Here is a 27,205-nt window from a genome sequence, read left to right on the forward strand (position 1 = left end):
TTTTATCACTACTGCCTCCTCTAACCGTTCCCCAGGGCAGGGGCTTTCAACTGAGGCGGGCTGGGGGTGGTGGGGGTTAGGCAGGGAAAGAAAGGGAATGGGGGAGGGCTGGGAGCACTGAGTGGTGAAGGCCAGGGATCCTGCTAAGTATCCCACAACATACAGCATGGCCCGCGCAAGTGAGAAACCTCCAGCAGAGAGAAGCCCTTCCACAGCCCAGAGCTCCAGGCCATGCGCAGGTAGACAGAGAAGCTTCTTTCCCGTCTGGGCTGACCCTGCCCTTGATCAGCGCACCAGTCCTGGGAACTCAGTCCCTGGAGCCGCAGAGGCGGGCAGAGGACCACAGGGAAGCGCTTCTGCCACTAGACTGTGCGTGAAGGAGAGAGGGTGAAAAAGCGGGGCTGGAGAAAATTTTAAAGAAGAAAAGAGAGGAAAAAGTTGGGTCACGGTTTCCCAGACTACAAAACACAGGATGTCTGTGAAAAGCAAACACTTTTACTCCCGAAGCCAAAATGTGCTCTAGGTCCCTGAGCAAACCCAGGGGACAATCAGCAGCGCTGAAGTCCACACGACTGCCCCCCAGTGAGGACTCGAGGAGGCAAGGTTAGGGAGAGCGGCGCTGGGGGGTGGGGGCGGGGGCGTGCGAGAAGCAGTGGGCTTTGCCTTAAGTTCTGGATCTGCCTGGCTGCGAACAGAGCGATCCTGGCCACACACCGTTACTGGAGAGAGAGAAGCAGACTCAGGAGAGTCACAGAGATGCCCACAAGGAGAAGCGGTCAGAACTCGGAGCAGCTTGAGGACAAGCCTCATCACTCATACTCTCTCTTGTTTTAAGATGTGAGAATGTGGCAAACAGAGCAAACCTGATCAGGACACCTCGATATCACCCCATGTCCTGATTTTTATCAGAAACAAAGAGAAAGAGACCCAGCTCTTTCTGCTTCCAACAACCTCCAGACTCCTAAGTATTGTAAGTACTTAGTTCTGGCAAATGTCCCAAGTTACCGAAGATGCTAACATCCAGGGAAGCAGGTGATAGTGATAGAGGAATTCTCTGGGATATCTTCACAACAAATACTCCAAGTTACAGTTTTTAAAAAATCAAAAGACCAAGAACCACCTTTTTTGAACATAACCCCCAGCTTTCTTCTGAGTCAGCCCAGATGGCTCCGCATAGCTGAGTGGCCGGCAGCCCTGGGGCTGGCCCAGGGAAAGGAGAGTGGCTGCTGCAGGCCCTGACCCCACACCAAAGGCACATCAGAGACGCAGCGGCCATGTGCGCGCAGTGAGGTCCGACAGAAGAACACACTTCCCGTGAGTGGCTGGAACTCAAGCTATTCCATCTTGCGGCACAAAGGAGCTATTTCCCACTGATCCCTGGGTTAGTGAGATCGAGAGTTACAAGGACAGTTTCTATTTTATAGGTAGGAAATCTCAGGGAGAATGAAGACACGTGAAGCCATCTGTCAAGTCAGACAGGACACACATATCTCCAGAGAAGTCACAGTTCTCTGAGATAAATGTCCTTCGTTTGACTGTGACACAAATTGATGGGCTTCTTCTACTGACAGCCTCAACCTCTGACAGACAGGAAGTGTAAAAAAGCCCAAAAAGCCCATGTTCCCCATTCTCTCAGCTCTCCTACTGAATCAGAGGGTGACTGGAGGAAAGTCAAAGTGACTCACAAACCCCCTCCCTCCTGGTAGGGACCATGGGAGGACTAGCTGAATCATCTTTACTAGCCCCTTATGGGCAGCTCATAACAGAAAATTAAACTCACGGAGACAGCACACACACAGGAAATACGTGTTATTTTCCTATCACCTACAACACAGTTCTAGCCTTAGATCTTCACTGTCAGCACGATGAAAATCCACACACCGAAGCACCCACTGGAGACCCACAGCTCTGAGACCAAGGGCAACTCACCATGTTTGGCACGTTGGTGACTGAAGCGTTCTTGATGTCTGCGGCAAACGGAGGCAAGCTGTTGACCATGCTCTGCTTGCTCGGCAGCTGAGGGTTCACTCCAGGGGCTCCCATCTGCTGCCCTCCAGTTTGACTAAAGGGTTGTCCAAATGGACTTGTGTTACCAGTCATTCCCATCTGAAACAGAAAGAGCAACATCAGCCGTCCTGACATGACCACTTATGAAAGTAAGGGTCTCAGAAATGTTCACTGTGACCCACTGAAGCAAAAATCATTACTTCCCTTTGGAACCTTCATTTCAATTATAAATTAAAGGTGAATTCTCAGGGTTCACAGTTAGCATTATGAACAGAGCAACTTGCTCAAATGGCTACAGACTAAAGACGAAGACAAGTAAAGCCGCTCCCAGCATCCTGTCTGTTCCCTCCTCCTAAACATCACCCCAGAGCCCATGCTCTTCTACCCTCACCCCTAAGCCTGACTCCCTCTCCGCGCTGCGATGCTGACTGAGGCACTGACAGTCAGAAGATCATGTGGAAAACAAAACCTTTCGAGTCACTGACAAAGGGGAGCTCCTTCAGCTTAATCCTTAATTACTCTGTAAGTAGCTTCTTTCAGCTACCACCTCCCTCAATCAGATTTAAGTTTCCATCAGTTCAAAATGCACAGTAGAAATACTGACAAAGAAATGATATAATGTCTGGGGTTTGCTTTAAAAGAACCTTGTAAAGCAAGAGGTAGTGTTCCTGGAGAGTGACTGGACAAATGCTGGTGACTCCTCACCCCGGGACAGTGCAGGGGGTTGTTATACTAGCCCCTCTAATATTGTACGTGTTTGGCAGTTTTCCATTATAAAGTCTTATTAGTCGCTAAGCCTTGTCCAATTCTTTGCAATCCCAAGGACTGTAGCACACCAGCCTCCTCTGTCCATGGGGATTCCCAGGTAGGAATACTGGAGTGGGTAGCCATTCCCTTCTCCAGAGGATCTTCCCAATCCAGGGACCAAACCTGTGTCTCCTGCACTGGCAGTGAAATAAAATAATCTATACAGTAGACAAAGCCAAGAGTGGGAAGGAGGGATTCCACCTATGCCTCAGGGAGGGGGTCAGCAACCCCCTCGGGGGTCCCCTGCAGTCAAGAGGCCACAACAGGACCCCTCAGCTCCAACCTCCACACCCGTGAGTCCCCACAGGGAGGCCCTGCTGCTCAGCTGCCCCCCTGGAGAAGGAGCAGCAGAGATGCGTTACTGAGAGACGGGCTTTTCTAGCCTGCCCGTATTTGCTCTCTCACGAAGCTGCAACAGCCCATCTGCTGCCTACTGCCTGTTCTACTTTGCTGGGGTCCTGGTGCATCTGAGGTTTAGCAACGGGGAGGCAGGAGTCCCCCGAAGAGAAGACCACCCCGCTTCCCTAGGGGAGAGTTTCCATTCAAGAAATCACAGCTCAGTTCTCTCCACCAGCCTCGCATGGTGACTGCAGCACCAGCCCGTTCACACAGGCCAACTTTGGTTCCTTCCTTTCCCTCACCTGAAAGATGAGCCCGCACAAGGCAACTGCATTATTTCTTTTGGCTCTAAAATTTTAGGTTGCAAACAAATAGATGCTCAACACAATTGAGGCTTTTCTGCTGAAATATCCACATAAAAACACAAAACCAAATGACTGTAACCAAAAAGATCTTGTCTAGCATTTTCATAAGGAACTGGTGGTTTCCACACGTAGCCTCACAGCTGATACTCTCATTTTCCGAACATCTTAGCTACCATTTCTGCCCTATTTGCTCTGAGTAAACTGAAACGAATTTGAACAACTAAAACTCAAAGTCAACTTGAGTAAACTGAAGGAAAAACAAATTCTCCACAAAGCCCACAAGGAGATTCCACTTTAAATCCACATGACTTAATCAAGGAGAGATTTAATAGACAAACTTTTTCTTAACATAAAGGACATTTCTGATTTTCAGCTAGGTTCCTTCAGTTGTTATCTGAAACTAAGAAGAAATGAACCAAAACCCTGTATTTTCAGGAAGTGTTACACTAAATTAACTCTGCATAATGATTATTTCTTGTAGAAATTCTGCTTTAAAAAAACATTATTTATTTTGGCTGCACTTAGTCTTTGTTGCTGCTCAAGGGTTTTCTCCAGTTGCGGTGAATGGGGGCTGCTCTCCAGCTGCAGGGAGGGACCTCTCATCGCAGTGGCTTCTCTTGTCCTGGAGCACAGGCTCAGCAGCTGCGGCCCACAGGCTTAGTTGCCCGAGCCATGTGGGATCTTCCTGGACCAGGGAGCGAATCCACATCCCCTGCATTGGCAGGTGGATTCTTAACCACTAGATTGCCAAAAGGTCTGAATTGCTGTTTCATTGCACTGTTCTCAGAGCCCCAAGAATTTGTGGAAAAAACAGTTGTAATTTCCATTTCCTAAACTTCATTTAAATTTCTCTATTTAGGAGCAAGTATATCGGGAGACACATGCATCTATTCGCCCTCCATGAACCTCTGCCACGGCCAGCCAGCGTTTACTGAGTGCCTGCTATGAGCCCTGGTTCAGAGCGCACTGAGTGCAATTTCCCTGCATGCAATGGAGCTCGCTTCTCGTAACCACCGATCTGATAAACAAGAAAAATCAATGTTCTTTTGAAGTTTCTGGTACTGATGAGCCAGAACGGGCGGAGCTGGGGGGAAGTAAAGGCAACTGTCCCTGCACGGATCTAACTGTCCCAGACAGGCCCTTCAGTGCACAGCAAGAAGTGAATACCAGGAGGCCCACGAGCTGCCAGAGGGGACCTGTGTGGTTCAAAGGTCATCAGGCCTGTCAAAAACACCTAAGGCGCTGCAAACATCTGGACAGTGTTCACACGCGCACCTTGCCAGGGTGAACACCTGGTGCGTACTGATCTGCTCGGTTGGCGACTACTTGCCTGGTGAGTCGCTGGGGCAAAGCACCAGTGCTGTGAACTCTGACAGATTTCATCAGGAAATGTGTTCTCACTTTTTCTTCTTGGCCATCCCATAGTGAAGGAAAGCTCTCAACGTGGGTTCTACCCTCATCGGGCAAGAACCAAGGTAAAGTCAAAGATCAGAGATTTCAGGTAAGGAATGGCCAGCTCACAGAGATGATGCGTTTTAAAAATAGGGGAAAATCCCACCCTCAGCCTATGACACCGCACTCCAAAGATGAACCAAAGTGAGTCCTGGCTACCCACAGGATCAGGCTCCAAGGTCAACCTCAGCTCCCTGGTCCAGGCCAGACCCTCTTCAACATCAGAGCTAACAGAGGCCAGGTAAGGACAGTCCTTTAACAGTCCCCCCAGCCTTCGGCCAAGTAGGCCCCCTGGTCCCAGCTATCTCCTGGCAGAGCCTGGGAGAACTGGAACGCTGCTCTCCAGTCTTAGCCTGCAGTTCTGAGTAACCCCTTTCATGTCCAGAGATTTCTAGATTTCTGATTTCCTGTATCTACTCTCCTTTGATCAGATTGAACATTCCCAAGTCTAGTTACCACAGGTTTTTTAGCACCAACACTCATGATGAAACTGTATAAATAAAGATGTTTGTCTAACTCCAATTAATAAAATCTACATATTTCTTTTAATTTCCCAACAGTTACTTGATAGCAACTTAGTAAACTTTATTTTCAACTGAAGTTTATCAAATTTTGGGTTAAGGCTGCTCCAAAAACAGCACATAGTCTTCTCAATAAAATTCAAAAAGTAGCAGAGCAGAAACAGGCAACCGTTCAGTTAATGGTGCAATTTATATATGAACAAATTAAAGTCTATACAGTAAGTATTTATATTCTGCCTCATTCAGCAACAGCCCATACATGTTAAAATATCCTTTCACTCTATTCTTCCAGAGCCCTTTTAAACATTTAATTCAAGTTGAATCTTGGAAAATAGGAAAAGGTAACTATAGTAAGTAATGGAAAAAGACAATTTCCCCCAGAATGAAATCTAAATTAAATACTGCTTTATAAGTCTACCAAGTTTTCCCATGAAAAAGCATTCCTATGATCAAGTTTACCTATCAACCACTTGAGAACCTACTCCCTAGCTGTTCATCACTTCACCGAGAGAATAAAGACACATAAACTACAGCCATGTGTACCAGGGAAGACAACCCCCTAAACCTGCCCCCCGAAAGTAGTGTCAGCACTGCAGCCTGCGCCCGCCCCAGATGGCAGGGCTCTGAAGCATGAGAGCAGATGAGGAAGCCGGTCTTTAGGGCTCAGTCCAGCAAACCTGAGCGATGCCTGCACACAAAGCGTGCGAAACAAAGACAGTGTCCACAGCCAATTCTGGTGACGGCGTCTGGCCCATCAATCAAAAACAGCTCAAGTTCTGAGTTGCTGGGCCAACAGGTGAGTGACCACCAGCCCAGAAGCAGGACAGAGCAGACAACGTGCTCTCTCCACTCTGACAGACGCAGGGTGCAGACACACTGAAGATTTATAATAGGACACAGCTCTGTGCAATTACTTGTCATAATAGTATTTATGACAATCCAGACTAAATCTGTCTTTGGCACAAAACCAGGATGAAATTTCTTGCCTTCCTGGAATCTCTGTCTCCTCTGTGTCCATGGGCCCCAGTACATAGTGGGTACTTGATTAGTATTTGGGGAGAGAACCAAATAAATGAACATCCAAGAGACCACTGCATCCTGCAGCCCGCCCCAGAATAACAGAACCCCCAACATCAGCACCAAGGGCGGGGGGCGTTTGCTCAAAGCACTGTGACCCAGTCACTGCAGGCAGGCACAGATGAGGGTCACCCCTAGGTATAGGGGGCACTGGAGGAGGCAGAACAGGTTCCTTTCTGACTTTCAAACAGTCACCATGAGGATCTCAGCTACAGGCTGCAACAGACAGGCTGCCAGTCCACTGGCCTGTGCTGAAGGTTGAGCACAAAGAGAGCACGCACTCGAAGTTGGTCTTACAGAATGAACAAAGTTTTGTGCCCCGTGACAGCACAGACAGCACCCCAGCCTGGCTGTGCTACAGCACTCTGCGCTTGCATGCCCTAGGCCAGCAAACCCCTTGCTTTGGTGCAAGGCCTCAGCCAGGCTCCAGCCCAGAGCCTCCCACTGGTGCTCTGCAACTCTGGTCCATCAGCACCCACGGTCACCTCTGGCTGCCAACGGCCTCCGCTGCTGACCTCAGTGTGGGAACAAATATTTCCATCTTCTATTTGTGTCAGACTATGACAACTACCAACATTATTGATAAGAACACAAGCTGTGAGCTCCCAAAGTGCAGGGAGATGCTCTCCACACACTACACTAACCTGGAGACGATCTCTGCTGCCGCCCTCACTCAGGGAATCAAGTAAGGTAGTAACTGAACACGAGAGAACTCACTCAGGCATGAGCTGGGAGGAACGTGGTCATGCAGGCTCCTCCCCAGCAGTCTCCACCACAGCAGCAAGCCAGTCCCGCTCCTTTGGTGGGAACGGGAACGGAGAAACTCTTTCCCTGCAGGCAGGGCCACCTCACGGTGCAGCCCACCCCCACCCCCAACTGGCCACCTGAACTCCGCGGGGATGACAGGGCAGGCCGGGGCCCGCTGGGCAGTCGACGCGGGGAGGGGTGCTGGGGCGGCCGCACTTGTACACATTTTGTGTGATGTGTGTTTCTGAAAGAAAAGATCCACTATTGTTTCTCAAAAGGGGTCCTGAGATCCCCTAAAGTATAAAGACACCTGCCCTGGGGAAGGCAGCTCCCTGAGTCTTGCGGGAGGACAAAGGACAAACTCCCCCCAGACTTCACACACCCCCGACACACACGGCCTTTCCCAGGAGCAGACTCCTGTCCAGAGACATCAACCACCCACAGAACCACCATCCTCACAAATGAACTCTTCCCAGTCTCCATCTCCAAACAGCCTCCTGCAACACACACGCACAGGAAGGATCAGATCACAACCATTTAGGAGCTAACAGCTTGATGGGGACACACTGGGTGACCAGCTGAGCGCATCAGGAACGATGGTAACAGGGAGGATGTCCAGGAGAGGGGCAGGACAGCCAGGAGCACGTTTATCGTCATGGCCCCACCAGTGCGTCAGCCAGCAGCCGATACCGAGTCTGATGTGGTTTTGATGAGCCCACTAAACACGTTGTTTTTTCAAAAGCTGAATTCTTCCTCACACCTTGATACACACTTAAAACCACACTACACAGCAGAAAGATCAGGGGAAGTACTGCGCGTGCGTGCGCGCACACACATACGTGTGTGTGTGTGTGTGTGTGTGTGTGTGTGTGTAAGTGTAAGTGTAACTGACACTGGTCAGGAAAAAAAAAAAACAAAATACAGCCTTCAGTGTTAAGTTTAGGAGGGACAAAAGGACAGGTTAGAACTGTCAGCTGGAAGGCCTCAGAGAGAATCTAGTTAAAACTTACACTTCGTGGATGAGGAAAGGGTAGCCCAGAGAGCTCAGGAACACAGCAAGTCACTGGTGAACCTGGCGGTGGCTCGTCCACCCCACCCGAGGCCCCGCCCCCGAGGCCCCGCCCCCGGCAGAGCCACCCGAACTCATACTGCCAGCCTCGAGCTCTGGGCACTGCTGGACAGAGACAGGCTCAGTCCACGAAGACCAGGCGTCAGCAACCATGGCCCCAGGGCCAAAGCAGCTCAAAGCCTATTTTTGAAAAAACAAACAAACGTTTTACTGGAACACAGCCACAAACAAGACTGCACTCAGAGGCAGTAAGACACTGCGGTTAAGCTTGTGGACGCTGGGGATATTTACCTGGTCTGAGGGTGGCCCTGCCACTTGCTGGTGTGTGACCTTGGATAATTTACTTAAGCATCTCTGTGCCCGAGTTTTATCGTCTGTAAAATGGAGTTAAGAGGAGGTGCGGCCTCCGCTTAGGGTCCTGTTAGAATCAGGTGGGTTCACTACATGAAGCACCAGAAGAGTGACTGCCATGCACAGCAGGTGCTGCTGGTGTTGGCTGCTGTGTTACCACTTGGCTTTGGGGGGAATTATTTCACACCAGATGCAGTTTCTTTCATAAGTACGCTTAGGCTAATAATAATAAAGCAAATGAACATTTTTCAGAGAATGCATGATAGTAAGGAGTGGTTCAAACACGGAGGATCAGAGGGAGAAGCCAGCTGGGATTACTGGCATTTGATGATGAGACATTTTCAGAGAAACATGAAATAAACTTGTGACAAAAACAATCTTGTGCATTTACTAGTTGTAGATATACTTTTAACAGACAACTGTGTTCTAACTGTCCTAGCAAATCACAAAATTTTCAGTTTTCATTCTAGATTGTTTGCCAGCAAAAAATAAGTCAGAATGTTCACTTTGAACTTAAAATAGATTTTAAGCAGAAACAATATACAGTCAAAATACCCTAGACTAATGTTCCTGGGTTGAAGTTTAAATCAAAACATAGAACTGAGTAAGAAAGAACATTCCCACAAAAAAGAGACTGAAGTGACGCCCACTCACAAGCTGGCCACGACAAAGCAACGAATGTTCCCTTTGATGTGGCTTCGACCTAACCTGACAGGTTTATTAACCTGAAGTTTTTCGCATCTTTCTTCACACGGTGCTCTACACATAAAACCACAAATTCATATACAGTGTGTAAAAACACAATTTGGTATGCCATGAGCAAAAATATGCCAAATAATTTAAGAGCCGGAAGCATTGATTCTTTTCCATGACCAAAGAAACAAAACAACAAAAAACAAACCAGAACAACCCCAGGACTACCCGAGTTTGGCCACATCGTCTGTAAAGCCAAAAGCATTCTCTCTTGGCAACCTGATAGTGCTGGGAGAAAGCCAAGAAAAACAGTTTTCATGGAAAGACACGGCTGTATTCAGTTGTCTGCTATCACCCGCTTGCTCTTGGAATCCTTCCAGTACCTCAACCTGGCAAATAAAGGGTAAGAGAATACGCAAACGGGTCGCGATGCCAAAGCCATCACCTGGCCGTGCAGAGTCACCTGGAGTGAGGGAACTGGGCGGAAGACCCCGAGTATGGGAGAAATCACCTCACGACGCCTCCAGCTTTGAAAGTATTCAGGGAAACACACAGCCCCCCAAGTCTGAAGACCCCCCTTAGACTAATAAACTGCAACTGGAAAACGGGTGGAAAGAAGTATGTACTGACTCTCCTGGTGCTGCCCTCGGATGGTGTGTGAGCAGAGTGTGACTTAGAACATGGAAGCTCCTAAAGGGAAGATGAAGGACAGCAGATCACCGCCAAGGCCTCAGGTGGCCTCACTTGTGTTTGCCCAATTGTTCCAGAAACTTCTAGCAATAAAAATGCCCTAACAGTGCTGGTATCCCTCAGAGGTCACTATATGTAGACACCAGCTCTCCAGGGTGCAGTCTGCACTAACTCACAAGCAGAGCACCAGGCCAAGGTCAGGGGGAACTAATCCTGAATCTGCCTCTAATCAGCTGTGTGACTGAGACAAACCTCTTGTTCCCTCCAAGTTTCAGTTCTCCTCAACCACAACACACGAAGCATTTAGACGGCCACTAGGTGATCTTTAAAGTTTCCTGGGATCCTAAAACCAGTGACTTTTCCGGTTTTAAAAAATCAGTGTGGGACTTCCCTGGTGGTCCAGTGGTTAAGAATTCGCCTGCCAATGAAGGGGACACGGGTTTGATCCCTGACCCAGAAAGATTCCACATGGTGCAGAGTGACTAAGCCCGTGAGCCCCAACTACTGAAGCACCCTAGTGCTCCGCAACAAGCCCAGCCACCACAGTGAGAAGCCCGCGCACCGCGACTAGAGAGGGCCCGCAGGCAGCCACAGAGATCCGGTGCAGCCAGAACAAACAAACAGAATCAACGCTGAATCGTCTGATATCCATATCCTGGAAGGCCCAGCTATCGACAGGGACAGGAAGCTGGAGATTCGGAGTCTGCCTGGTCAAGTGCGGCCCCTGGCCTGGGAGGATCTCACTGAGGCCGTGGTCCCTGTCGGGGGGCCAGTGGCCTGTCCAGGAGACTGGATTCTGCAGGGCCCCCCTGCCACAGACGCCAGGCTTTCCACAGCTTCGCATCCTCCACGCCATCTCCCAGACTGCGTTATAGGAAGTACCACCAAGACAAGGTAAGGGCGATGAAACTCAAAATCAGTCACTTCTCCTAATTCCTCAAGTCCTAATATTTTCTTAAGGTAGGAAAGCAGCCTCTTTATGAGTCAAAACCAAGCCCAGCCCACAGTGGTTATGGAGAAAGAGGAGGAAAGAGGAAAAGATGATAAAAGAGCAGGAGAAAAAAGGGAAAAACATGAGAACAAAGCATTATATTTTATAAAGAATGAATGTGTATAAAGATGAATTTTAATTTACACTGCAGCCCAGCTACAGCACAACAGAAGAGAATGCCAAGCTTTCAATAAACCTTGCCCCAACCCTCTACGGGGAGAAGTCTCCTATTAGGCCAAAAAGAACCCTCCTCCGTGGATTTACAAACTACCTGAAGAATGAAGAAACACAGCAGACAGGGGAGACAACAGAGGAACAAGGAGATGCTCACATAGGTAACAAGGGAATTCAGGGGAAGGAGAGGTAACTAAAGATGGGACCGAATATGCAAAGAAGGCTGCGGGGGACCAGACCCCGTGATTATTTCCTGTAGAATCTGAAAGAGAAAGAAAGCTGACATTTCACAGAATTCTGTTCTTCCTCTCCACCGAGGCAGGAAAACTTGAACCAGCTCTGGAAACAGGCAGGCTCTGAGCTTCCCGGCGGGGCAGGAGGAGAGTCCCAGGAGGCAGGGGAGGACACGAGCCCAGTGTTCTCTGGGGCCTCCTCGGCTGCAAGAGGAGGAACGAAGGGGATGAAGTCAAGTCCTGCCCAGCTTATTAAACACCATAAATCTCAAGCCATAAAACACACTCAAAGACACGTCGTCGTTTCAAATACATGTGGCTCTACTTCTAACCAAAATCCGAGTTGTGTCAAGTCCTAATAAAAACACACTCGGTACAGTGATGTGCTCTTGGTCATGTCCACTGGTGCACACAGCTCTGAGGACACACAGAGGCACCCTAACACTTCACACACTCTGCGCCTCACTCCTAGAGGTAACTTATGTGAAAGCTCTCGCAAAGGCAAAGTGCAAAATCAATGTAAAGCAGTGGCGGTGGCATTTAAGGTAAAATAGTTCTTTTACTATAAAAACTCACCCCTTACTGATAAGGGGAAAATGGCCTTGTACCTTAAGTTAAAAAAAAAAAGGATAAAAACATATAATCCCCATAACACATGCACACAGATACATGCAGAGCATGAAAGAGAACACCAAAATATTTAATAAAGGGTTTAGAGGTGGTTTTTATTTTTTAAACATTTTCTATATTATCCAAATTCTCTCCACAAAGCATTATTTTATCCAAGGAGGAAAAGTTGTTTTTAAGTCATTCTCTACTCAAATATTCTGACTGCTCACATTAATATGACCCACTGATGGGCTGCACAGCTGTATTTAAAATATTAATTTTAACCTGTCATCAGACACTGAATAAAACTAGGTAGATCAAACTGATTATGACTGCCAGAGATTACTCCTGGGTGGGAATTTAAATTAAATCCACCACAGTTATAACATGGTTGTAGGTTGTCACACTTTGCTCTAATGTATTATACATATGACCATAAAAAAGCCTGAATGAGGCTCAGCCACTCAGACATCTACACTCCCATTGGCAAGAAAGGCTGGAAGGAGGGAAAAGAGAAGCAAATGCAGTTAACAGCCAATCAGGATGTAACACACTGTGTGCTGCTCCAGTTGCTAATGTTTATCAACTTGGAAACTGCGTGAGTGACTCTTGATTCAACAAAGGCACAAAGAACTCCTGTTCCCTGCACTCTGGTCCAGGCAGCAAGGAACACCATTTCCTCTGACTCCACCTGGCACCTGAGCTCTGGAGAGCAGCAGGCAAGAGAATGCATCACGAGGGACTCAGCAGAACGTGTCTGGCTCCCAGATTTCGACAGTGAGATGCACTGCCAGCGGAGAGTACCTGTTTAGGGAGCAGACCCTCCAAGCAAGGAGCTGGTCCAGCATCTATCACACCTTCCCACTCTCACTGATGACCATCTACCTCTGAGCTCAAAGCTCCTGGAACGATGCTCTGACCTTCGGCACAGTGGAATTGAAAAGGTGGTGGTGATACGCATGCTCATCACTCATGAGAATGCCATCTATCAGCACCTTCCACAAGGGGACAGTGCGGGCTGGTGGTGGTGCAGAGCACACGGGGCCACGTGCTCTCGAGCCCAAGACCAGAGACACGAGCTACAAGGAAACACATGTGCGCTGTCAGCAGGCGGCATCAACCCCGACTGCTAAATGGCGTCTGGGGAGGGATGGGGCAGGCAGACAAACAGCTCAGGTGGGCCAACTTAGATGGGCCCCGAGAAGCGGGCTGAACAGTAACCACTAATGTTCATCAGTGGTGGCTGCAGTTCAGAATCAGCACCAGGAACGAGAAAACGGTAAGTCATCCCCGGGTACCCACCACAGAGGAGTTACTCTCTCAGTTTCAAAGTCTCTCCACTCAAATACCCACAACAATTGGACTAGATGACCAGCCATCTGGCTGGGAGCTGACTGACAAATCTAAGGTATTAATTAAAAGGAACATCGAGACTGGGAAGAACAGAAGTAAGCTGGTTATTAATGCTGATAATTACTTATAAGAGGTAAGCTCTGTCTCTCAAGAGCAGCCCTGCAACATGACAGACTGGAATGGAAACTGCTGTGACGTCTCCAGTCAGATCTGGACAGACTGACCTGAGAGTCACAGCCATGCAGCTTCCAGCCACTCCTACCCCACGCCGTTCCTTCAATGAACCCACGTGCGGCAGTAGCACACCGAGGCGCAGTCACACCCTGACAACTGCCAAGCTGGCCAGCACCTCCCATTCTATAGTCAATCTTCAAGCAAAATGTGCCAAGTTCTATGGGGAGAAAACAAGACTCCAAACCTCCGCCTGGTCTGTCCCTTATCGCCACACCCAGCGCTTCCCCACGGCCCTATCGGCATGGCCGCCCACCACCGAGACCACTGCCCCAGTACACCAGGCACACGGGGCTGCCCAGACTTCCTGTTTCCGACTCAAATGGAATAGTGCAAAGGAAAATGCACTGAAAACCACAAAGCACTGTGCAGTCTTGAGGTGGCTTTAATATCTCTTTCCAAAAATAGAGCACAGAAAATCTCTAACCTCAGACAGGATTCTCTAAAGTGAATAGATTTTCTACAATACTGAAAACAGGCGGGCTTGCACCATAACTGCTAACGATTTAAAGTCAGTGATTGCAATATCACGTCTGAGGCTGGCATTTCTCAGTATCATCTATCTCTCATCTTACTCTAGGACTTTAGATGGCTTGTCTCCCAGTTCATTCTTCAAAAACTTGGCAGAAAAACATGAATGAAATGGCTTGTTACTGAGGGTATGAAGTTTCTACCAAGTAAATAACAAAGCAACCACCGCAATATGCCATTCATCAAAAGCTACAAACCCAAAGGCCACATTCCTCCCCTAAAATATATAATACTGGGCACAGGTGTACTAACACAGAACTATGACTTTGGAATTATAATCCACTGATAATTACCTACACCTCCTGAACAGAAAATGTCATCAACAATCAACCGATAGCTCTGACCTGGTGTGTTCAGAGCACTCTGGACACTCGTTCTTTAAAACATTCAAGAAGGGTGCTCATTCCTCAGCATAAAACCAAAGGGAGGAAAAGGAATGTTTGCACACACAGAGTTCATTTTACCAAGTGTCATAAACATGAGCAAAGAAAAAGAAAAAATGCTTGGGGGAAAACTCCATTTGTGAGTAGTCTTCATTTTAAAAATCACTAAAACAAAAATTTATTGTATCTCAGATTCAACTATACCCACTGCTTCAAGTTCTTGTAAAAGGCAAAGTTTTCAGAGTGTTACATATATATTCAAAAACCTGCACAAACAATACAGAAAAACTGTAACACAAAAAATTTAAGGAAGAATTGTAAAAGTCACATGGACAGATGTTTAAAATAAATGAATCAAATCTATATTATCAATTTTAATAATATCAAGTTTTTGAAAAATGAGATGAATATGTATAGTGTGCCATGTATAACGTACATAAGACATGTAGATTTTTAATCTGTTAGATTTGATTTTATTTATTTTTTTTATTTTTTTTTTTTTGTTTTTTATTACCTATTAATAAAATTTATTAGCATGGATTACAAAATAAGGCACATAGTATGGCTTGTCTAAGCTTATCTATGTACCATCACAAATCAAATACCTAATAATGTAACAGTGATAGTAATAAAATCCAACCCTTAATATGCAACAAGTACTTTGTCAAGTGTATTACATGGTTATCTTATCTAATCCTGGGTAGTTATTATCTTCATTGTTCAAATGAGGAAACCAAGTCACTAACAGGTTAAAAACTTGCCGAAGTTACCTAGTAAATGGCAGAGCCAGGATTTACACAAGTTAAGTAGTCAATGATGGAGCCAGTAAGTTAATCCCAACACACAATATGAACTGGGTTTTTAAAACATATTTTCTATGGAAGATGCATGATAAATAACGTCACACAAATCTCCTGATTCACATGATCTAGACCAGCCATCCCCAACTGTTTTGGCACCAGGGACCAGTTTTGTGGAAGACATTTTTTTCCAGAGACTGGGGGACAGAGGGGTAGTTTGGGGATGATTCAAGTGCATGACATTTATTGTGCACTTTATTTCTATTATTATTATATCAACTCTACCTCAGATAATCAGGTATTAGATCCCAGAGGTTAGGAACCCCGATCTAGACCACATAGTCAAGACTGGGAGTGTCTGGGTATGGGAGTCAGGTGTGGAAGAAAGCAGGAAAGGGAGCTTAATGTTTTAAAAGCACCTATTCCATGTCAAGAACTTTACACAGATAATTTCTACACAATATTACTGTGATGTGAATATTCTTATTACCATTTCATAAATTAGTGCTTCACACCCATACCTGTCCAATGTCAAAACCCATCTACTTCCCATTTGCACTTCATGAATGTTGAATCTGGCTAGTGAAAGTCGCTCAGTCATGTCCAACCCTTTGCGATGTTATGGTGCCTGCCAGGCACCTCCGTCCATGGAATCCCCCAGGCAAGAATACTAGAGTGGGTTAGACTTGATTTTATTTATTAAAAAAAAAAAACTATGAAGAAGAGACAAATCTCCCATGCAGGAGCATTCCAAATAAGTTACACAGACAGATGCGCCCCACCCCCCATAAAGGAGGTAGAGTCCAACCCCACTCCTTAAGTGTGGGCTGTGCATGGTGATTTCTTTCCAAGAGGACTGGCTACAAGGGAGAGGGGATGGCCCGGCACAGCGGAGACACGACCCAGGCCAGGCAGCCACACAGCCATGTGATCAGCCATGATGACAATATGTACCTTTGCCATGATGTGATGAGAATGGCACTTTATGATCTTCCTTCCCCAACACCTTAAGTCTAAAACCCCAGTCATCACAGAATGATATCACAATGGGAAATTCTAAATACACCTGACCAGTCCTCCTCAAAACTGTCAAAATAATCAAAAACAAGGAAGGATGGAGAAAATGTCCTAGCCAAGAGGAGCCTAAGGAGACATAACTAAAGTGGTATTGGATCCTTAAGAAAGAAGGACATTAGGGGAAAATTAAGGAAATCTGTATGGATTTCGTATCAATATTGGCTCATTAGTTGTGACAAATATACAAATGTTATATACAAATATAATAACAGGAGAAAATGAAATGGGGGGAGGAAGAGGTGTACAAATCCTTAAAACCATCTTCCAGTTGTTCTACAAATCTAAAACTGTTCTTAAAAAACGTCTACTTTAAAGATGAAAAGGGAACTCTCTGGCGGTTAGGACTCAGCACTTTCAGCCATGGGTGCAGGTTTGGTCCCCTGTTGGGGAACTAAGACCCTGCAAGCCTCGTGGTACAGCCAACACAAAAATAAATTTTTTAAAAAGTTAAAAAAAAAAAAAAAAGACTGTGAAGAAAAAATCTGCTAACTATAAACATGTTAATTCTAACAGAAATATACTGATTCTATCATTCTTTGGTGTGTTCTGAAAACTTAAAAACCCAGAAAATCACAAATGAAACCTTTCTTTGCTATAGTAGCAGTATTATTTAAAAAAATTTTAAAAGGCAAGATGACTTCAAAATACCACATTAAAAGTAATTATAACCATGCTGGCCTCCTACCTGGGAGGTAAAAACATTTTCACTAGCAAGAAAAATCAACTTTGTTATGGGGCTTGCCAATCCTGCTTGGCTGAATTACTGTTTCAGATTGAGAGCTACAGCCCCATCAGACCACAGTACAGTATACATGGGTGTGTTTCTAAAAGGACGTAAATAGCAAATCCTTTTGTACAACAAAAAGTACTCCTGGGAAATCAGACTCGCTCTCCAAGTTATCTATTCTAGAGATCTTGTCGATGGGAGTCAAATCTGATTCATATACAGAAAATCGGGTATTATGCACTTTCTCACCTTATTTTGAATCCTGGTATATCACAGACAAAATGGTGAAGAAAAAATACAGACTTTGAAGTCAGACATGGAGGGGTTGCCAAGTCAAATTCAGCCACTTTCTAACATGTGTCATCTTGAATAATTTCCTGGGAGACAGAAAAGTGGCTCAGAATATTTCATTCCATGTGCAAAACGGATATGGCATGCACCTCACAGGATTATTAAACACGAAAGAATCAAGATTACTCTGCAAAGACACCTAGAACAGAGTCCCGTATAACCGGCGCCCCAGAAATGTCACTCTTTGCCTGCTCTTGTCTGTAGTTCAAAAAAGAGTCAACACGGTAACTGTTATCCTTGTTCATAAAGGATCATACTGCAATTTGATGCTATAGTCATTACATACTTCTGAAAATGCCAGAAGTATTACACGGTAATCAACATAAAAACCCTAAATGTTTTAACTTGGTGACAGATGGACAGCAAATTATGTCTACAGTAAATGCAACTCTTTCCAAAATATTGCAGAAACATTTTGGAGAAGTCGATCCTTGAAGTCATGCTTTGGACCCATTTACACTAAGAATGTTAAGTTTAGTACTTCCTAACTTTATGCACTAAACAATGAAAGAAATGAAAGATAACTTCTGAAATGTGATGTATTCGGTCACCAGTGGGCACCCATTACACACCCTAATTACGCTTATACCATCAAGATGGAGAGACCTTCCAGTGCCCAGATAGCACAGCCACACCACCTGACCCTCCCAGAGCTGCTAAGAAAAGCAGACTCACAGCACCCCACTCCCAAGACCTCCCAAAGCAGAATGTGCACCTTAACAAGATCCCCAGGTGATCTGCAAATCCTTATAAAGTTTAGGAAGCCCTGCCCAAAGATATGTTCAAGTCTGAGATATGTTAACGGCTGGGCTTTAGAATCAAATCGTTCCTAAATTATTTGCACTGAAGGAAAAGCACCCAAGAGGAATACGAAGGGCAGAGTCAAATGTCTTCCAGAACAAACCCAACACTCTCTAAAGAAAGACAACAAAACTCTTACTCAACAACACATCCACCATGTCTACTACATAATCAAAAATAACTAAACATGCAAAGAGGCAAGAAAATATGACCCATCACTGGGAATTATATATTTTTAAAAAACGAACAGAAAGACTGCAAACACAGAGAGGACAAAGATGTTGGAATTAGCCTTCAAAAGGAGAGCAGGAAAGGAACAAAGAGAGAGGGAAAAAGAAGAAGAACTAAATGCAGAAGGGACAAAGAGAAAACAAATGGTAAGATATCGACCGAAGTGTAACTGTATCAACATTTCATGTAAATAAACTAAACCCTCCACTTAAAGGCAAAGACTGTCAGAATAAATTAAAAACAAGTTCTGACTACATATTCTTTACACAAGACATCCTTCAAAGACATGGACAAAGGGTAAAGAAGACATCCTTTGCAGATGTTAGTAAGAATGAGAGTAGCTGTGTTAATGAAACAAAAATAGAAATAAAGAGAAACACTGAGAATGATGCAAAACTCAACTCATCAGGAAGACATAATAATCCAAAATATATATTAACTTAAATCAGTAAAGATGTAGCTGATTTGAACACAATCAACTTACTCTAATTGACATTTACAAATGCTACACCCTACAACCGCATATTCTTTTCAAGCATATGCAGAACATTCATCAAGATAGACCATATGCTGGGCCATAGAACAAGCCTCCGGAGATTTCAAAGGACAAAAATTATATACAACACATTCTCTGCCCACAATGGAATAAGAAATCAGTAACAAAATAGTATCTGCAAAAATCTCAAATATTTGAAAATTAAGCAACACACTTCTACATAAAAAATGAGTCCAAGAAATAACAAGTAAAATATTAACATATTTGAACTAAATGATAAAACTCTATCAAAATTTATCAAGTGCAGTGTAAAGCAAATTTAGAATGAAATGTATTGCTCAAATGTTCACCTACCCCCAAAAAGTTATAAAGAGCAAAAAAAAATCCAAAGCAGAAGAAAGAAAATAAAGAGAATCAATGATATAGAAAATGAGAATATTGACAAGTCAAAAGTTGGCTGTCTGAGAATATCAATCAAGTTGACAAATTCCTCTCCAGACTCATCAGGGGAAAATGAGAGAAACATAAAACTATAAATACCAGACTCAAAAAAGGGACACTGGACATTATTACAGATTCTATAGCCATTAAAAGGAAGTTAGGGGAATATTATGAATACTTCACTGCTAAATAAGTTTAAGACCTGAGATGAAATGGATAAATTCCTTGGGGAAAAAAAAAAATTAACACAAGAAGAAATGAAAAATTGAAATAATCTGTACCTATTAAATTAATCAAATCATAATTTGAAATCTTCTCACAAGGAGAACTCCAGACCCAGATGGTCTCACTGGTGAATTTTATTAAATATTTAAAGAAACAATACTAAACTCTCATAGAAAAAGTAAGGAACAGAGAACAAAAAAGCATCGCCTTGATACCAAAGCAAATCAGGAGATACTGCAAGAAAATTACAGATCCATATCCCTCATGAATATAGAAGCATAAATCCTAAGACAATATTTTAATAAATAAGATCCAGCAGTACATAAAATGGATAGCACATCACAATCGAGGGAGGTTGGTTATCCCAGGAAGGTAAGGTTGGTTCAACATTTAGAAAGATGCACTTTACCACATTAACAGAATAAAGAAAATCCTCCTGATCCTCTCAACAGATGCAGGAAAATACCTGATGAAATTCAATAATCATCTATGATAAAAAGGCTCAGCAACATCCTGACGAAGGGGATCTTTAAACGCCTACAACTAACACCATACTTTATGGAAGACTGTTTTCCTCCACAGATCAAGAATAAGACAGGGTGTACATGCTCTCAACACTTTCATTAAACACTGTACTGAAGGTCTCAGGCAGAGCAGAGAGCCAAAAAGATAAAAAGCACACCAATTAGAAAGGAAGAAGTAAAATTCTTTATTTTACAAAGACAACATGACCTAGAAAATTCTAAGGCATCTATCACATAAGTAGAGCTAACAAGTGAGTTATGAAAAGTTACAGGATATAATGTTAATAAAGAAAAATCAATTCTATTTCTCTATATTAGCAACAAACAAGTGAAACAATCTAGACAAAATCTAGACATCAAACAAATGAAAATGAGAAATTAAACAATTTGTTTTTAATACTTACTATAAGCTAAAGTTGGAGATGGACAGAGAGGCCTGGCGTGCTGTGATTCATGGGGTCGCAAAGAGTCGGACACGACTGAGCGACTGATCTGATCTGATCTGATAAAGCTAAAGAAATAAACAGATCAGGGCTTCCCTGGTGGCTCAGTGGTAAAGAATCCACCTGCCAATGCAGGAGATAAGGATTTGATCCCTGATCCCGGAAGATCCCACATGCTATGGAGCAACTAAGCCCACGCGCCGTAACTACTGAGCCCATGTGCTGCAACTACCGAGGCCCACAAGTCCAAGAGCCCCTGCTCGCAACAGCAGAAGCGACTGCAGCCAGAGGCCCCCACGCGGCAACTGGAGTAGCCCCTCTTTGTCGCAACTAGAGAAAACATGCAGCCACAAAGACCCAGCGCAGCCATAAATAAATAAGCTATATATATATATATATATATATAAACAGATCAATGGGACAGACTAGAAGAGGGGTTGCACACTCCCTGTAAAAGTCATTAGTAAATAGTTTAGTCTTAGCAGGTAACCAGTGGTTTCCATCCCTCATTCTTTTCTTTAGTTGTTTGTTTTTTAATCAATGCTTTAGAAATATAAAAACCATTCTTAGGTTATGGGCCAAATTTGGCCCTTGGGCTACAAATTTGCTGACTCCTGGACTAGAGTCCAGAAACAGACCCCTCCTTATCCAGTCAATTCCATCCCTAGTTATTTAACCACGAGAAATGAAAACTTATATGGCCACACAAAGACTTATACAAAAGCGTTCACAGAAGCTTTATTCTTAACAGCTTCAAACTGGAAACCACCACAATGTCCATGAATAGGAAACCACATAAGCAGTCATGGTATATTCACACAGTGGACACTAACAGTAAAAAGAACTATTGAATCCAGGCAACAACATGGATGAATCTCAAAAACACCGAGCAAAAAAGAAGCCTCATCAAAAACAAACCCCACACTACCCAATTCCATTTATATCAAGTCTGAGAACAGGTAAAACTCATCCATGGTGAAAGAAATGGGTGGCAGAACACAAAAAGGGAGGAATACCAAGGGACTTTTTGGCCAACGATTCGCCCTGTACTGTGACAGGGGTGTGGATAACACCGGCATGAGTCTTGACAAATCAAACTGTAACGCTTCAGATCTTGTGCATTTCACTCTATGCAAATTATACTTTTAAAAATAATAAAACAGTAATTAGGATCTCTATCCCCAGATCCTAATTGTTGACCTCTAGTTAGAAAGTAATAAGGTTGATTGGTTTTTCTTACAAGTATGCTCTTCCAAGTAGTCACCCTAGAGACCTATCAAATCAAAGAACTCAATGTTGCTATTTTGCAAAACATTCAGTTTGTACTACAAAAAATAATGTTATAAAGTTAACTGAAAAAAAGAAAGGTAACTCCAATTTCTATTTTAAAAAGAGGTAAGTAATTATGGATACATATACACAATGGAGTATTACTCAGCCATTAAAAAGAATACATTTGGATCAGTTCTAATGAGGTGGATGAAACTGGAGCCTATTATACAGAGTGAAGTAAGCCAGAAAGAAAAACACCAATACAGTATACTAACGCATATATATGGAATTTAGAAAGATGGTAACAATAACCCTGTATGCAAGACAGCAAAAGAGACACAGATGTATAGAACAGTCTTTTAGACTCTGTGGGAGAGGGTGAGGGTGGGATGATTTGGGAAAATGGCATTGAAACATGTATATCATATAAGAAACAAATCGCCAGTCCAGGTTCAATGCATGATACAGGATGCTTGGGGCTGGTGCACTGGGATGACCCAGAGGGATGGTATGGGGAGGGAGGTGGGAGCGGGGTTCAGGATTGGGAACACATGTACACACCCGTGATGGATTCATGTTAATGTATGGCAAAACCAATACAATATTGTAAAGTAATAATAATTTAAAAAAATATGATGCATATATTTCTAAAAAAAATAAAATAAAGTAAAAAAATAAAATGAGGTAAGTAATTATGGATAAAAGACTGCTAGGGAAAACATCAAAAAGTTAATAAGTTATTACCAACTATGAAGTGGGTGATAGGATTATTGACAGTGTTTTCTTCTCTAGACCTACAATTTTTCTTCAATCAACTATTTTTTTAATTAAAAAATAATTCTCTGAAAACAGCAGAAAAGCAGTCTCATCACTTCAAATGTTAATTATCTCAAATCCTTTAGGTAATAAAGCATCTGGCCAGCTAACTAACCCAGTCTTCTCTGCAAGTTTTCAGTAAACCCAGACACCAAGAACTAGATATACCCCATCTCATTTAATCAGCATAACAATTCTATGAGATAGATATTACAATCCTCTTTTAATCTACACAATTCTCAAAGGCAGATATTACTATTATGCTCATTTAAAGGACAAACAAGACCCAGAGTGATTACATGATTTTCCCACAGCTAATAATTAGTGACGCAGCAAGTCCAGATTCCAACCTCTGCTGCAAGCACTCAACTGCACTCCATGTGGGGAGGCAACCTGTACCACCGCTGAAGATGAAGAGGAGACGACAGCAAGGACAGGCGCAGCAGCAGGGCAGGACTCTGTGCAAAGCCATGACCGACACATATACAGTCTCATTTAAAAGTTTTTTAAAATAAATTCATTTATTTTAATTGGAGGCTAATTAATTTATGAAAGTGAAGTCGCTCAGTCATGTCTGACTCTTTGCGACCCCGTGGACTGTAGCCTACCAGGCTCCTCTGTCCGTGGGATTCTCCAGGCAAGAATACTGGAGTGTTCTAGTGTTAATAATTAGCCTCCAATTAAAATAAATTAAAAAAATAAAATTATTTTTTAAATTCATTACAAAAAATAAATAAAAATAAATTCATGCATACATATCATGGGAAGTTCAGCACATCCTGACTCACATATTCTCCATGAAAGTCATGATAAGATGACTGAACCAGTAGAAGACTGCTTAACATTTTTACCAAAACCTGTGCCTACAATAGCTCTATAATCATACCACAGCTCACTGGAGTATTTCTAAGCTTTCAGTCCTTTTGTTCTATAAAGTCACCATTTACTTTCACTGTGATCTTTTTTAAAAAGGCCAAATTAGGATTTACTTAACAAAAAATGTCCTTATTTGCTACCAAGGATCAGATGACATGACATTAAAAAGAAATGACATGAAAAAGAGAAAAGCATCAGACAAATGTACAGGATTATTTCTCTTGCTACTAAATGTTAGAAATTTTCAATTATCATTCCAAAATAGAAAAGGTGGGTCACTCATTCCCAATAACCAATTTGGCTCCATTCCTCCCTTAGTGACAACATGCTGCTAATCCATCCCTTCAGCATGACAGTTCTCGGAGTGCAGTCCCTGACCAGCACCAACTACGGTCACCTGGGAGCTGGCCCCACCCCAAACCTACTGTAGAAGGAACTCTGGGGAGCCCCAGCACGCTGGGTTAGCAAGCCCGCAGTGACTGTGCTGGACGCCAAGTGTGAGAATCATCGCTTTATCCTATCTAACCAAAATGCTGGCTGACTGACCAGGGGATCTAGATCTAAATCAAAACCTTCACCTATAAGACAGCTCTAGGGAAAGCCAGGCCCCTTTTTTCTGACTACTTTCTAAAACAAGACTAATATTCCAAAAGCCTTATCAAAAACAAGTCCTAATCTAACCCTTTGTGAAGAGGGCTTACCATACAAACTATCTTGGTCCCTGATTTCTTTTTTTTTTAATTACAAAACTCCCTGATTTCTTATATATTACTTATAAGAAAGGACTGAACAGATTTCCGAGGCTGCAAAAGCACTTAACAGCCTTGGAACTGGACCCCTTGCCCAGATACTCTGCAATACCTTCCTCTTGGTATCAGTCTGCTTCCTCTGCCACCTCTCTACACGGCAACAACACCTCCAGGCAAGAGAACTTGCGTATAGCTTCCAATCCCCACTTTAAATATATTTTTTGCTGTCCTCCTAAAAGACAAGTTTTGATTCTCTACAGAAAAGTAGAGCATGCTACCAAAAAGGTAACATACGAGGTTTCCTACTGTTGAAACGGAGACACACAGAGTGGAGGGAGGAGAGGGGCGCTGAGTAACTCCCCATGATCACCCAGCACAGCCCGGATAGGATCCCACGAAGCCTGGCTGATAGTGATAGTGAAAGTCACTCAGTCGCGTCCAACTCTGTGTGACCCCAATGGACTATACAGTCCATGGAATTCTCCAGGCCAGAATACTGGAGTGGGTAGCCTTTCCCTTCTCCAGGGAAAGGCTGGAGATTGAACCCAGGTCTCCTGAATTGCAGGTGGATTCTTTACCAGCTGAGCCACAAGGGAAGCCCTTTATAATGTTTATGATTATTTCCACTTTCTCATTCCTAATTTTGTGTGACTCTTAAACATTTAAAATAGAAAACACGAGCCATTTCAACAACATGCCAGTAATGTTAACAAAGAATGATGTGATTTAAATGAAATAGTTTCTCCTCTCCATTCTATGTGCCTCTATTTCTAATCTGTAAAATGGGAATAGTACCCACTTTTTATTTTTAATGAAGAGTAGAAGTTAAATGCTTTGAGTTTTTCTTCAGAATAAAAACAAACTTAAATTTTTCTAAAACAAAAAGATATTGATTTGAGACCAAGAGTCTAATGGAGTATTGTCAAAGATCTTAAGTCACCCTCTGGGGAAAAAACTTCAGGCCCATATAGCTTTTGTACAGATGAAGCTTCTCAGTTCTTCAAGGAACAGATCATTTAAATTCCAAACTGTTTCAGAGAACAGATATGAACAGCTTCCAAACTCTGACCAATTTAACACAACTCTGATACGAAAACCTGACAAAACACACAAAAAAGAATCAGGGATCAATCTCACTATTGATTAGTGAGAAGCAAAAATTCTAAATGAATGCTAGCCAATAAAATCCAGCAAAATATTAACTTAATTTCACAATTACAGAGGTGGTTCAACCGGACAGTAGGAAATCTGAGATAATTTGCCACATAAATAAAACAAAGGAGAAAAAAATCACAGGGCAATAATATAGATGTCAAGAGGGACTCTGATAAAATCCAACATCCAACAAATGAGGAATAGATTATGTCCCAATTTAAAAAGGCTGAAAACCAAAGCTCACGTTATACTTAATAATAAAACACCAAATACATCTCTATTTAAATCAGAGACAAGACAGGGATGCCTAAGAGCATAAACATTGGTAGAAATACTGCCAAGGAGAAGACAAAAGTACCAATAATGCAAAAGATAACTGTATACTAGGAAAAACCTAAGAGACTCACTTGAAAAAGTATTAGAACAAGAGAATTCCATCAAGTGGCCAGATTACTGAAGTGACATATATATGTTAACATCTTTCCTATATCAAAACACCATGAATACATCCAGAAACTTAGGGGAAAAAAAGGTGTATTACTTATATAAAGAAAACTATAGTATGCTTCTGAGCAACATAAGACTCATAAAAGACATAAAAGACAAAGCTTGCATGAACAGGGTAAGACAACTGAGAAAATAGATAGATTAGTAATACTAAATAAATGCACTGGGCTAACTAATTTGGAAAAGTGTATACAAAGCTAGATTTCTATTAATATAGAAACTCAAGCCAAAATGAATTCTGGATTAAAGACCCAAGCTATAAGGGAAAAGAATATATAATACTCCATTTTGGAATAGAAAAGTATTTCCAAACATGACATAAAACCCAAGAGACATAAAGGAAAACATGGAAAAAATCTGCTTCTATAAAAACTGAAAACATCCATTCGGTAAAAACTCAGAACTATGTGGCCATTCTGGCAAGTAAAGAAAAGGGGAAACACTTTCCCTCATTAAAAGACTTTAGCTTAAAAAAAAAATGATAACACTTTCAGGAAAAAAAAATGAGTCACTTCATATTTTCAGGGCTTCTCTGATAGCTCAGTTGGTAAACAATCCGCCTGCAACGCAGGAGACCCCGGTTCAATTCCTGGGTCAGGAAGCTCCACTGGAGAAGGGATACGCTACCCACTCCAGTTTTCTTGGGCTTCCCTGGTGGCTCAGCTGGTAAAGAATCTGCCTGCCATGCAGGAGACCTGGGTTCGATCCCTGGGTTGGGAGGATCTTTTGGAGAAGGAGGGAAAGGCTACCCACTCCAGTATTCTGGCCTACAGAATTCCACGGACTGTATAGGCCATGGGGTCGCAAAGAGTTGAACACGGCTGAGCGACTTTCACACACGCTATGCTTGATTTTGCTTCTCTCATCTCACTTTATATGCTTTTTGCTTCTAATTTTTTGTCTTTAGACTTTAGCTTTTAATATGCAAAAATACTGAGTACAAACCAACAAGAAAAAATGGGAAACAAGACAAAAGAAAAACTGACAGAGAATATGAGCAACAGCAAAATAGAAAGGCCCATGAATTTATGACAAGATATTGTACCTAAGAGAACGGCAATCAGTTAAAAAAAAAAAAAAAAAGGTATCAG

At 43.2% G+C, this 27,205-nt stretch overlaps 1 protein-coding gene across 1 annotated transcript in view; it reads right to left on the reverse strand.

Moving 5' to 3' along the window:
- The window catches only part of LOC104988985 (CREB-binding protein), a 117,559-nt gene that overhangs the window by 60,871 nt on the left and 29,483 nt on the right, over positions 1-27,205 (reverse strand). Inside the window, exon 3 of the mRNA XM_010840489.1 lies at positions 1,930-2,106. Within this exon, the coding sequence (XP_010838791.1) occupies positions 1,930-2,106 (177 nt within the window). The remainder of the gene's footprint in view (positions 1-1,929; positions 2,107-27,205) is intronic.

Source organism: Bison bison, unplaced genomic scaffold (genome assembly GCF_000754665.1).
Source record: "Bison bison bison isolate TAMUID 2011002044 unplaced genomic scaffold, Bison_UMD1.0 scf7180017864144, whole genome shotgun sequence".
Classification (NCBI taxonomy): domain Eukaryota; kingdom Metazoa; phylum Chordata; class Mammalia; order Artiodactyla; family Bovidae; genus Bison; species Bison bison.